The sequence below is a fragment of the Mastigoproctus giganteus genome, chromosome 7 (assembly GCF_048544385.1).
Source record: "Mastigoproctus giganteus isolate SK-2022 chromosome 7, ASM4854438v1, whole genome shotgun sequence".
NCBI lineage: Eukaryota > Metazoa > Arthropoda > Arachnida > Uropygi > Thelyphonidae > Mastigoproctus > Mastigoproctus giganteus.
In genome coordinates, this window is record NC_143581.1 from 15913070 (window position 1) to 15927262 (window position 14193).

The window sequence follows — 14193 nt, forward strand, 5'->3', positions numbered from 1 at the left end:
TTACTCATTTTTAGGGAATAAAGCACAATTACAAAACGAGGAGGCACGCTTGATACACATAAACAAAGCTGCGTGTGTGTAGCAACTGAATAAACAACACTGTAAAGGCTGAGATACACTAACGCCTCACACTTTACTAAAGCACATTTCTAGGGGTTACTACCGTATAAAAACAATAAAAACAATTTCCAGTTGTGTTTCTGCTAGTGGAATCTGTTATAAATTGCATTTGCAATTATACCGATAGCTGGAATTGTGATGGTTTTTACGTTATTATGGTGAAATGTGTTTCCCCTTCACTGATAAAAAAAAAAAACAAATACATTTTCAGAATATTCTCTTCATTCCTATCGTGTTGCGTTCGGTTGGGGTGATTCTGCGTTCGACTGCCATTTCTTGTAAACACAAAGGCGAATCGTGCATAAGCGAATTTGGTTCGTGTTATATAAGATATCGTTCCCCTATTTATAAATCGTGTATGATCGAATTCGTGTAGTGTAAACACGAATTATACGAGGACTGACTGTATTGTTCTTTTAGTTTCGTGATATGTTACATTGTTTTCCACTTAATATTTCTGTATTCTCTTTTCTCTCTTCCACTCTTCACATTCTTTCAAGTAGGCATTATGTTCTCCTCTGCAGCTGGGACATCTTGAATTTTGTGATGTACAGTCTTGTTAGGTATGTTCTTGTGACCCGCATTTCGAACATATAGCGAAACTTCTGCATACTGCTTGAGAGTGTCTGTACTTCTGACACTTAAAACATCAGACAGGATTTGGAATGTATAGTTTCAGTGGGCAGTTTAGATATCCAGCTTTCACAGTTTTTGGTGGTTTTGGAGTGTTGAAGGTCAGAATTATATTCCTCGTTGGGATAATTTCTCCGTCTCTTTTAATTGTTATTCTTTTGACTTGAATAACCCCTTGATCTTTCAGCTCTTCTTTGATTTCATCTTCGGGGACGTTGAGGAGGTCCATTCAGTAATTACTCCTCTCGAGGTATTTAGGGTGGAATGGGGAGTAACGGTTATTGGAATATCTCCAAACGTTTTTGCTTTCATTAGATGCTCAGCTTGTTTTTGGTTTGTCTTTTTTTAATAGGTAAAACCCAAACACGAGAGGTATTAGAACCTATAGTACTTATTACCGTGCTTGGGTTGGAGGTTGAGAGGACGAAAGAAGACATTTGTTGACATTGGACTTGAACTTCTGTAGACTGTAATTTTCATGAAATAAGCATGCAGGAAGATTGTTCCAGAAAATGGAAGTTGAATGAATAAACAAGGAAGATGAAAAGTTGGTACTGTGAGTTTGAAGTTGGACAGTAAATGGATATTGGCTGGTGGCGGCACGTGTTCGGACTGTTTTGAAAGAGAGCACGGGAATTATAGAAGCCAATTCAGAAGAAACAGTGCCCATGGAAGTATCTGTAGAAGAGGCATGCAGCAGAAACAGTACGTCTATGAGACAGCGAGTGGAGAGACTGTTAGAGATGAATCATTAATTAACCTAACTGCCCTCTTCTGAATGGAATCAAGAAGCCTGAGAGAGGTTTTGGGGGCACCACCACAGATGTGGGAACAATATTCCATGGCAGGGCGGATTTGCGATTTATACAGCGAGCAGCTGTTTGGAAGAAAAGTAACGCTGAGAGCAAAAGAGAAAACCAAGTTTTTTAGATGCGGAGGAAGCAATATTTGTAATGTGCTTGTGCCAAGAGAGATTAGAAGTCAGGGTAATCCCCAAAAGAGATATATCATTTTGCCTAGAAATCGGAATGTCACTAAAGATAAGCATAGGAGCGGAAGAATCCTTTTTGCGGGATATAAGACAAGACTGAGTTTTAGAAGGGTTGAAATCAACTAAGTTGTCTTTGCCCCACTGGAGAATTACCTGAAGATCTGCATTTAAGGAATTGGTAGAAGATTTGAGAAGTTGAAGCTGATTGAGCAGGACAAGGTTCCTCAAAATGGAAAGTGGAATGCAATGTGCTATCATCGGCAAAACTATGGATAGGATTTCCAGTCAATGGAAGAAGGTCATTAATATACAAGAGAAAAAAGAGTGGGGGAAAGAACTGAACCTTGGGGGACACCAGCATTACTGGAGAAGTTAGAGGACAGAGCCATCTACCATCACCCTCAGTGAGAAAACTGAATAACCAATTACTAAAAACAGTTGGCAAACCATAAGATGGAAGCTTGTTTAGAAGACCTTTATGCCAAACACGATCAAAAGCCTTTGAGATGTCAAGAGCAACTACTTGTGTTTCACCAAACCTTTCCATTGAATTAGTCCATAAATGGGTAACATAAGCCAGAATATCACCAGTGGATCGACACTGACGGAATTCAAATCCATACTGGCGATCGTTGATCAGACGTAAGGTTTCTAGGTAGTTTAAGAGTTGGAGGTTAATTGATTTCTCCATTACTTTAAAAAGAGTAGAAGTAATTGCAATGGGATGATAATTGGATGGGAGGGATTTGTCATCCTTTTTAGGAACTGGCTGGATATCAGCAAATTTCCAAGCAGAAGGAAAAACATCTTTGGAATAAGAAAATGAAAAAAGGAGGCAAAGAATAGGAGTAAGTTCAGGAGCACAGGTTTTCAGAACAAGTGGAGAAATACCATCGAGACCTGGAGCTTTCTTAGCATCAAGATTCGTCAAAATCCTTCTCTTCTGACATCCTTTTTACACAAGACCACAGGAGGCATTGAATGGAGCGTGTTGGGAATGGAGGGAGATGTTTTACCAAGATCATTAATACATGAGTTGGAAGAAAAATGGGATGCTAGCAGATCAGCTTTATCCTTGGCTGAAGTGACTTTAGTTACTGAAATATTTGCCCATCTCTGTTCCCACCTCTGTCCAAACCAGATGGTTTGGACAAAGGTGGGAACAGAGATGGGCAAAAGTTGCAGCCAATAGCTTTAGCAAGAAACCAGAATGCTTGGCTACCATTAGGGCAAGAAGCAAGTTTTCTACTCTTAGCCTGTTCAAACTCTAGTTTGGACTGATTAATAACTGCTTTACAATTGTTGCGAGCTTTGGTGTAGGCAGAAAATGAAACTGAAGAATTAGAAACAAGCTAATTACGATATGCAACATTCTTCTCTTGGACAGCCTTAACACATTTATTGGAAAACCGAGGTTCAGATAAAGGACGAGATTTTAAAGTGGAGTGTGGGATAAAGGATTCCATTCCTGCAAGAATAATTTCACTGACACGATCTGAGCAAACGTTGACATCAGAAGTTTTGAAACAGTAATCCGACCAAGGAAAAGAAGTCTCGCAGGTCATCCCATTTTGCATTCTTGTAATGCCAAACAACACGAGGTTGGGAATAGCCATGAGATAACGGTTCCATTGGAGAAGAGACAATCACCAAGCTGTGATCTGAAGTGCCCAAAAGACCTCTCACTTCGACCGTGTACTTAGAAGGGTTGTTTGTGAGAAAAAGATCTACTAGTAGATCCCTTTATTTTAGTCTTCTGACTGTTTTAGGGGAACTAGCTATGCTTTCAAGAGTTTTTTGAATTCTGAAAGGTGACAAACTTCCGATCGGTTGTTCATTCTTAGAATGAATAACTAGAAACAGTGTTGCAATTAGAGGGAGATCCTCTGTTCTTTCTCTCTTAGCTGTACATGAATCCATTTGGTCTAGTTTTCTGCTAGTTTGAGAAGCAGAAACATGGTCTGTGCTTGCCATGTTTGCTCTTTTTGGCCCTTGGGTGGATGACTTTTCTGTCAAGATTTCTGGACCTGCCACAGGGAGGCAGGAGCAGCGTCGCTAGGAGGTCAAGTGGTTAGTGTTAGTTGGTTAATGCTACTAAAAATATATGAAAAAGGAAAAGAAAGGAGCGTTTCCTTTCTGCATTCTGACTTGTAGTTTTCAAGTATGGAAACTTGTTTTTAAATGAAACTGTTGAGAGAAAGACAGGAACTTAAAAATAACGTTATTCACTTATCAAGAGCACTCTAAGTCGCAGTAATGTCGCTTGGCATCGAAAAATTCTTGGCACCCGGGGCCACTCGCTGCTGAGGAAGAATGTCCGCACATCTGCAACCATCCTTCAACTTGAATTTATGGCCGTCACACGTAGTCTCAGCAAGTGGAAGAATACCATCAACACTTGGCTTACTCAATCCATCCAAGGCTTTAAACACCTGTCTTGAGATGCTGCAATTTGCATGACTCAAGACTTTCTAGGTAAGAGCATGCTTTTGTTCCCTTTGTCAATCTGGCTGTAATTCTCTGCACTCATTCTAGCAGATCTACATCCTTCCTAAAGTGAGGCTTCCAGACCTGTATATAGTACTCAAGATGCAGCCTAACAATGGCCTTATACAAAGTGATCACCTCCTTATTCCTGCTAGCAAAGTTTCTGCATATTACTGACAAAACCCCATGAGCTGTCCTGGCAACATGTCTGCACTGCTCATAGAACTTCATGCCCAACTGCAACAATTACCTTCAGGTCCTTTTCATTCTTTTTTACCCTTAATCAACTACTACACAGTTGATAAGTTATGCTTAGGTTACTGCTACCCATTTTCAGTACCTTGCATTTGTCAATGTTAAACTTCAACTGCCATCACTCAGCCTGCTGACCCATTTTTTTTAGATTTTGTTGCAGTATATATCATCTATGCCTATATATCTGAAAATTTAGACATTAAGCATGATATACCTTCGTCAATATCACTGATAAATATTGAAAACAACAATGGACTCAGCATGCAACCTTGGGGAACTCCACTAATAATATTAGTCTTCGAAGAGCAGTGTCCATTGATAACCACTGTCTTCTTCCACTTAACCATTCCATTATCCATAGCAGTAACTTGCCCTCAATGCCACATTGCTCCAGTTTGCAGTCTTACAGACATGTTAGCTTTGCAGTCTTATGTACAACAGTATCAAAAGTCCAAGTGTATGACATCAATTATTTTTTGCACCCAGTTCCTTAGTCACTGCATCATAGTAACCTATCAGATTGGTTAGACAAGACTGCCCCTTAACAAATCCATGCTGTGAGTGTATGCCTGTCCAAATGGTCGAGCATTACTTCTTTAACCAGAGATTCCATTATTTTTCCTGGAACAGATGCAAAGCTAACATGTCTGTAATTACTCACATTGCCTTTTCTTTCCCATTTACGAGTTGGAGGATATATTTGCATGTCTCCAGTCCATAGGGACATCCCTGAATCCAAGGTTGCTCTCATAATTATGGCTAAAGGTCTGCTTGCCTCCACTAATATAATTGGATAGATTCCATCTGTCCCAAGTGACTTATGTCCATCCTCAACAATTTCTCCTCTACTTTCCTTTCAGTTATTACAAAGGTTACATTACATTTAGCTCCTCAGAGTTTGATAAACTTGGTATACTCATCACAATCATTAGGTCTATAAACACACTCCTATTCTCAATTTCATTTTCTCAGTGCTTGTATCACACCAAACTAACTCAACATTGCACTCATAATCCAAGTCAACTGGATACACTGCCTTAGATTTAGTATTCTTCTTAACTAAGAGCATAACCCCTTCACTTGTCCTGTCTGTCCATGTATACAATGTACTCCCCCTATTCAAATTCAGTATCACTAATGTATGAGTGACACCATGTCTCCACTATTCCTACAATAGAGTATATACAGTATTCCCCCCATTGTAGTTTCCAATACGAAATGGCCAGTCGTTCTTTGAACATACTACTACTACTATTTTTTTCTCTTTATAATTCATTTTGGGGATACATTATTGTAACCATGGTATGAAGAGGTGCATTACATTGAGGTCACACTGTAAATATGATTTTCATTTGAAATAACACACACAATTTTCCTCTCAGACCAATGGTGCACAAAACGGTAAAACATTTTGAATAACATTCCAAGTGTCATCAAAGATGAGCAAAAGAGCAGTAGAATTTTTGTGCGAGAAATGAAACAGGGCAGAGTCTCATTTCCATCAGTTAACTATGTTTTCTTTGCCCACAAAAAGATTTATATGGAAATCAGCATTTAAGGACTTAGGGGTGGATATATGAGAAGCTGAAACTGTTTGTGCAGAACAGGGTTCCACAAATTGGAAGGTGAAAAAGTACAATATCATCAGCAAAACTATGGATAGGATTTCCATTCAGTGGAAGCTCATTAATATACAAGAGGAAAAGAGTGGGGGAAAGAACTCAACATTGAGAACAATAGCATCCATGGAGATGTTAGAAGACAAACTGTCATCTACAATAACCTACAGTGAATGGTCAGAGAAAACGATACCCAAAACATTTGGCAATACATAAGATGGAAGTTTAAGACCTTTACACCAAACATGATCAAAACATTAGAAATATCAAGAGCAAATGCTTGAGTTTCTCCAAATTTTTCCATCAAATTTGTCAAAAGATGAGTAACATAAGAAAGTACAGCACCAGTGGAACCCATATTGGTAATCATTAATTACACGGAAGGTTGAGATAATTTGAAAGTTTGGGCTGACGAATTTCTCAATTATTTTGAAAAAAGTAGAAGTAAAATAATTAGGAGAGAAGGGAAAAAAAAAAAAAAAAAGAACAGGAGAAAGCGGTGGAGCACAGGTTTTTAGAATGAGTAGAGTAATGTCATCTAGATTGAATCTAGTCAGAATTCTCTAATATACTTCTCTCAGAAGACCATGGGGGTATTGGGTGGGGTGTACTGAGTACGACAGAAGGTGGGTTACCAAGATCACTGACAGTGTTGATTCTTTTAGAAAAAAGAAGCAGGGCTTGGTAAACTATAGGTGGAAACAGACATCATTGAGATTGGAACTGAGACCATGTAGTTTCTGGGAAGTTTAGATCTTTTTGCAGATAAATTTGTTATATTGATTTCACTTCATGATGTATTCTGTAGATAGAGTAGAACTGCTGGGGTGGGAACATAAATTAATGAAATTTTTGTATATGGTATACATATGGCAAGAATATACCCACAGCTCCTTTACCAAAATATGGCCTTGAACTACTTGGACTTCCTCCAGCAACTATCTAGAAAAGTATAGGCAATGAGATCATACAATACAAAAGCCAATCTGGATGGCCCCTACATAGTTACCAACAGGTTTGGTTCAGAGGACTATCAAGTGGTTTATCTGTGAACACCATTTTAGAGCTGTACCGTTGAAATATAAGGAACACTCTAGCCTGCAACAATGTCCATCAACTTAAAAAGTCACCACTCACACTGATGGAAGAGATGGGAATAGCTAGAGCTTTTATGAAACGGTAACTGCCATTGAACTAAATGGAATTTTTCCCACTCTTGCGATGTATTTGAAAAGGATCGTGGCACACTGGCTGAGAACCACTGGTTTAGGCCATTTAATTTCAGCATGATTGAAGGCGGCAGCAGCATCCTAAGCTTAATTCTGTTTTAGTTTACAGCAAAATTCCTACATGGTATAAAAGTGGGAGTTGAAATCAATAATCTTTGGTTGATTATATCATGCATATCTTCATTTTTTTCTCCATATATTTATAATTCAAATGTTTAACTTTCATAATTTCTCAGCCTATCAAAAGTTCAAGGTTTCAAAGCTTTGTTCCTGATCCTATACTTGGGTTTCACCACTTCAAGTTTCCAATAAGCAAAGTGGTAGTGTTGCACCACATGAGAATCACCTACCTACTATTGCCTGGTAACACAGAGGGGCAGTATTCCTCTCTGTGACATGGACACCACACCTCAATCCTGCTCCCACTGGTTCACACCTGGTTGGTCACCTACAGTATACCAGGTGTAGTATTTCACTTTGTGCACGTGGCAGGTATGCCCACGGTTACCAACAGTCTCCATTGCAAAGGAGCAAGCTGAGAATTTGCCGGTTACAGAATAACCAGACTACTCTGAAATCCACTAAACAGGATCTAAATATCAGTTCCATGGGTGTTTTAAACTCCCAGGTAGCAAGCCACAGGGACCAAACTGATGAAACTCACCAGCAAAGCTGAACTGCTTTGAGACTTCCAGCACTCCATATATGCAATTTGGCAAAAGCATGGCCAGCCATATGCTCACATTTTGTTGTGGTTTGAAGAAATCATGTGTGGAGTGGATGACTATTTATGCTGCCCTTCCAAATCCAGAAAGATCTGATCAGCAGTGTCAAAACAGAAGGTAATGATGACTGAAGAACCCTATGAGGTTGGATACATAATTTCTTGCATAAGAAATCACAGCAAAATGTGGGCACACGGCTGGCCATGCTTTTGCCAAATTGCATATGTGAAACATTCAAGAAGGTAATGAACAAGCCTTGTGGAAACATCAATACAAACTCTCCATGCATGAAGATTAACAAATGAAGGGTTCCCACAATGTTTTCTAAGACAGACTGGGGGGGGGGGAAGAGCCCCACTGTATTACTAGCAAAAGCCAGATGAATCCACAACCACCATCAAATTTCATAGTACCAAGACTGAAGTTGATAATGTATGGGTTGTTACATGCTGCCCACTCCTTTCACTTATTTTTTTTTCTCTTTAGCTTTTTCCTTTGTATGTTTAGGCCAGTGATTCCCAACCTTTTGTCACTCAAGTCACACTAAGTTAAGACTAATACTAATAGCATACTAAAATGGTAATTGCCATCGAACTCAATGGAATTTTTCCTAATCTCAACGGGGTATTTGAAAAGGATCATGGCACATTGGTGCTGAAGCACACCGGTTGGGAACCACTGGTTTAGACCATTTAATTTCAGCATGATTGGAGGCGGCAGCAGCAGCAGCAGCATCCTAAGCCAACAAACATTTAAGATGGTAAACCACAGCAAAATGAACAAGCTGAGAGAAAATTCCTACATGGTATAAAAGTGGGAGTCGAAATCAATAATCTTTGGTTGATTATAACATGCATGTCTTCATTTTTTTCTCCAAATATTTATAATTTAAATGTTTAACTTCCATAATTTCTCAGTTTATCAAAAGCTCAAGGTTTCAAAGCTGTTTCACATTGATAAACTAAGGTCATTACTATGTGTATAAATCAAAATTACAGAGAGGGAGAGAATAATCAAGGTTGTTTTGAATTTAACTATACAGCATTTTATTAGCAATCCTAATGCCATTATTATAATTAAACATTAAATTTTGATATTAAATTTAATCCAGAATATCACCAGCTAGTAATAAAGCAAAATATGATAGTAATACAGGCAATAAAGGGAATTTTTATATCCTAAATAAGCCAAAATATGGAAAAATCTGGTTTCATGTTATTTGGCCTTGACCCACTGTTGTACTTGAAACCACAAATACCAATGCCTCTAGTAAATCCTAGTCAATCCACTACTGCATTATGAGAATTCTATGGAGAAGAACCATACCTGTATTAGTATGATAATGACACAGCTCAATCAATGTGGTTCAAGGATAAAACTCCAGAAAACTTACTGACTAGAGAGAGAATCCAATCTTACTTCAAATGAAGTAAGATTTTTCTAAGTAGCCACTGCTTGATGGATAAGTTGTACAATATCATGGTGTCTGTATGCAGATATTTGTTCAAAGGGCACCCTACAATACTGCTACAATGAATCACATGATAGCTACACACATCCCTAAAGTCCCTATAATTTCCTAAAAATAAAGAATACCACAACTAATACCAAAAAACATAGTACTCAAGGACCAGAGTAACTAAAGTTACAAAGCACTAGCATATTGTACCAGTAAACTAGGTATATGATATAGTTTTTGCCTGTTTTGAGAGGTGAAAAAAAAAAAAAAAAAAAAAACATGTAACCCTCACCCAAGAGTTGCATGTTTTTTTCAAAGCCAGGTTAACATGGAGTGTGACCCACAATCATAACTCACTACTAATGTAAACTGGCAATTCGTGGAATATGATTATGAATGTGATGTCCATAAAACCCTCGTGACTGGCACAGAATATATCAAACAATATTTGGTTGTTCAGTCATGAAGCATCCCAGCAAAGGTATGTATATTTTGAATTTAATTGCAACAAGTTCCCCCTGCAAAAACCAGCCACAAGTCAACAATGGGCAATGACAATGAAAAAGGCATTAAATAAATAAAAAAAAAAGAAGTGTTTTGGACCAAAACAAGTTACTGAAATTTAAAAATTAATTTATAAAGTTTTCCATACATACTGTCAGGAGAGAAATTAACATTGGAGTGGTAACATCAAACACCTGTTAATTTTATTCACAGTGAATGCAAAACTTTTTTCTTCATATTACAATCTCATCCAATAAATTACTTCTAATTCACTTCAGTTTTTTAACTAATTCAGTTCTTATAAATTTATAACATGCATGTCTTCACTTATTTTTTTTATCTCTTTAGCTTTTTCCTTTGTTTATCTAGTGTAGTGACAACCTCAATTCATCTTTTCCTTTATCATACAGTGCCTTTAGATGTGATTTTTACTCATTCTCTGTGCTGTCAAAGAATGAGTGCCTTTAGATGTGATTTTTACTCATTCTTTGACAGCACACACAAGGGGCCAAATTTAAACTGAAAATGGATGACAGCAGGATAGCAGTATAGGAAATTTGCTTTCAACCAGAGTAACTAACTGCTGGAATAAACTTCTTTTCAGTTGGTTGGTTGTTTGGGTTTTATTGGCGCATTAGCAACTAAGGCTTATATTGCACCCTTATTTTCAGTGTTGTGCAATTTAGGTAGGCTGAATGAGGCGAGTAATTTTTTTCTTTTTGACTAATATGCATAAGCTTACTTCTTTGCATCATCTTGCCACTGCTCGTACTAAAAGATGCACTGCTGAACATAAGCCCATTCATGATTCATCCCACACAAACTATTTCATGAACTCATAAAATATGACTCATACAATTTGTAAAACTAGTTTTATCCTGCCACAGTGTGGGAGGAAGGAGAGTCCAAAAAATTCCTGTCATCTTAACAGGAATTGAACCTGGACATTTTATAGTGTGGAAAGACAGTAATACAATCACTTTTCTCTCTACAGTGGTTTATTGCACTGTAATGCAATGAACAATCACATGCAGGACCAACAGAGAAAACGGCAAAAAAACGCTCTTATTTCACCTATCCGTTGCTTCAAAAGTTTGTCCAGCTCTTCCTTGAATTTATTTAAGCTATCAACCACTCACTGGCTAAAGGTAAATTTCTGAACATCTACTCTGCAACTGTCTTTCCTCAAATTGAATTTATACCCCTTCAAGTGCATAATCTGAGCAAGAGGAAGAATCCCATTAGCACTGAGCTTGCTCAAACCATATAAAGCCTTATAACACCTCAACCAGATCACCTCACAGGTGCCTAGTCCCCAGATGCTGCAATTTGCAGAACTTTCTTGGTAAGAGCACCCTTTGTTCCCGCAGCACTATATTCTTCCTAAAATGCCTCCAGACCTGTATGGAGTACTCAAGGTGCGGCCTGACCATTGCCTTATACAAAAGGATAATCACCTTTTTTGCCTTGTATATTATGAAACAAAGGAAAACTTTTCCAAGTCTTCAAACACTGATATTTTTAAGTTATATTTTATTGAAATGTTGGCCATTTTCAATTTCATATAATTTTTGCTGTTATTGAAAGGGCATAAAAAATTACTATGCACCTTTACATAATTTACGGGTCATTTTAGGCAATAACAACTTTTTTTTTCAAAAATGGAAAAAAAAAAAAAGACAACTAACAAATTATGATGGCATGGTCATGAATTCCATTTTATCACTTTAGTAAAGAAATACAAAATTACTACATATTCTCTAATTCTTTAACAGAGTGGCATTTGCACAAAAATTCACAGATGTGGGGTTTTCAGTTTCACTTATTCAATGGAGATTTTGAAATATTCTAGGTTACAGCTGGATAAAGTGGTTTCTAATTGAAACTAATTAAAAAATTGAGTAATTTTTTTATCATCATCAGATTTTAAGTATTGACATGCCAAGTGACAGCAATCATACTCAAAAAATCTAATGATAATCTGAAAGAAAAAAAAAAAAAATCAGTAATTCTTAGGCAGAAATGGTCATCTTGCCTATTTTAGAACAATGTCACCACATAAGTGTTCTAGCATTTTGCCATAGTCATTCTGCTCTGATAAGATTAACTTATCAAAGCAAAATGACTACTAAAGAGAAAGGGATGCAAAAGGCTGTATGTAATTAAAAATATATCACAAAAAAAAAAAAAAAAAAAAAAAGAAGCTATTTCAGGTTGGTAACAAGGGGTTAAGAAAAAATCTCTAGGCCAGTTCTAAAACATATAATAGAAAAAAACCAATCGTCCCTACTCAAGTATAAAAAGGAAAAAGAATTTAATACAGCTGATTGAAATAATAAAAGCTTTAGCAAATTCCATTTCACGGTTAAACTTTTCCTTTCCCCCCTCCAATAATTAGGTAAAGAAAACTAGTGAGAAATACACAGAGAACTCAAAAATAATTCTCTAACAGGATTGGGAAGTTTTAGATTACTACTACTTGGGCAAGATACTACTATGTGCTAATCAGCGAAATGCATATTACTTCAGTACGAATCAAAAGATATTCCGAATACCTGATTTATACACAAACAGACTTTTCTTAATAATATATACCTTTCCAAAGGTTACATAATCAAGTCATTTACTGTTTTGGTGAAGAACACACTACCAAAGGTTCATACTTTTGGTAAAAGGGGCTAAAAGTTGGGGGATAACAAACAAAATGTATTCCATCTAATTCCACAAGGGTGAATAATGAATTTTGGTAGCATTGGTCTGCACTCTGAAAAACAAAATAAAACTTTCCACGGGAGGAGATGGTGCAAAAGTTGGATTCGGGAAAAGATTATTCACACGGAGCAAAAACGCATTCATCTACCATACAAAATACTTAAAAATAGGGCAGACTAATTAAAATTAATTTAACCAGACTTTAGCAACACTAGTTAACGAGACCCACAATATACCTAAGTGAATGTGCTACCACCTAAAATAAGTAAATGAATTGGCTAATCTATGTTTTTAAATATGGCGAGGTTCTAATTATATTTTAACTTGCATACTTTCTAGCTTCCCAAAGTGATGGACAATTTGAAGTGTATCGGGCACTGGGGAAAGTAAAATTAATAAGGGAATTTATTTTTAAAAATCTTAACAGTTCTCTAATCTCCTTGCGAAATGGCCAACAATTCGGTAAGCAAATGAATGAATGAATATGACTCTCATATGTTTCACCAGGTTGGCGACAAGATATTGCTTCCTTTAATAAAAGAATGGCATAAACTCTAACAAGAACACATTTTAATATCACGCCGACATAGCAATCGTCAATTTATTTAACAAGGAGAAACATTTTCCAACCTTTAAAAACAAAAATAAAAACTACTGCAGACACAAAGGCAAAAATACTGCAGCGTAGTATACTAATTATCCAAGGATTAGTACCTTAATCAATAAAATATTATGATTACTTTAAAAATTTTTCAGAACTTATTACTCGTAAGAGTGAGCAAAAAAGTTACCCTTTTGATTTCATTATCAGTTGCACTTTTAGTGACTCCAAGTAAATCATACAATTTAGTGTCAGCCATTTCGTCCTCACCAAAGTGTTCGATGTTGACGTAACTAAGATAGTCCAGTTTGCGCCATCTACTAAATTCAAGGACACAAGCATTTTTTGTTGTATTTATTTCTTTATTTTATTATTATTAATTTTTTTTAATCGAAAATCTTATCAATATATGGTAGCCAATTTTACTATTGAACGATGCCAACAAATGTTTCGATACAGAAATAAGCAAAAGGTCCATTTTCTATGAGTACATTGCCGGATTTGGGATGGAATGAATCACTCGAATTACATTATACGGTATTCCATCGGATGGAAATTTTCAATGGTAACATAAAGTTGGAATGAATCCGTATGAAAATTACTGCTCTAATACTAGGAAATTTCATGTTTCCATTATAATGAACAATTTAGTCATTACCAAACTATAATTCGGATATAGATTACCCGTAGCTGTGAACCCTTGTTGAAAGGCTATTCCTCGTAGATCAATTAGGATTAAACCTCTGATTTAAAATTTAACTCTGAGTAATCCCTTTCAAAAACAGACTTTGGACAGCGGGATACCACTTTTTTTCAAAATTATCAACGCTGATAAACTTTTGGAGCGAATAAAAGAGT

General features: G+C 36.7%; 1 protein-coding gene across 1 annotated transcript in view; it reads right to left on the reverse strand.

Annotated features, from left to right (window-relative positions):
- Positions 1-13632, reverse strand: part of LOC150082576 (dnaJ homolog subfamily A member 2-like) — a 117385-nt gene extending 103753 nt beyond the window's left edge. The window contains exon 1 of the mRNA XM_090377534.1: positions 13526-13632. Within this exon, the coding sequence (XP_090233660.1) occupies positions 13526-13594 (69 nt within the window). The 5' untranslated portion in view covers positions 13595-13632. The remainder of the gene's footprint in view (positions 1-13525) is intronic.
- Between the last annotated feature and the right edge of the window lie 561 nt (positions 13633-14193).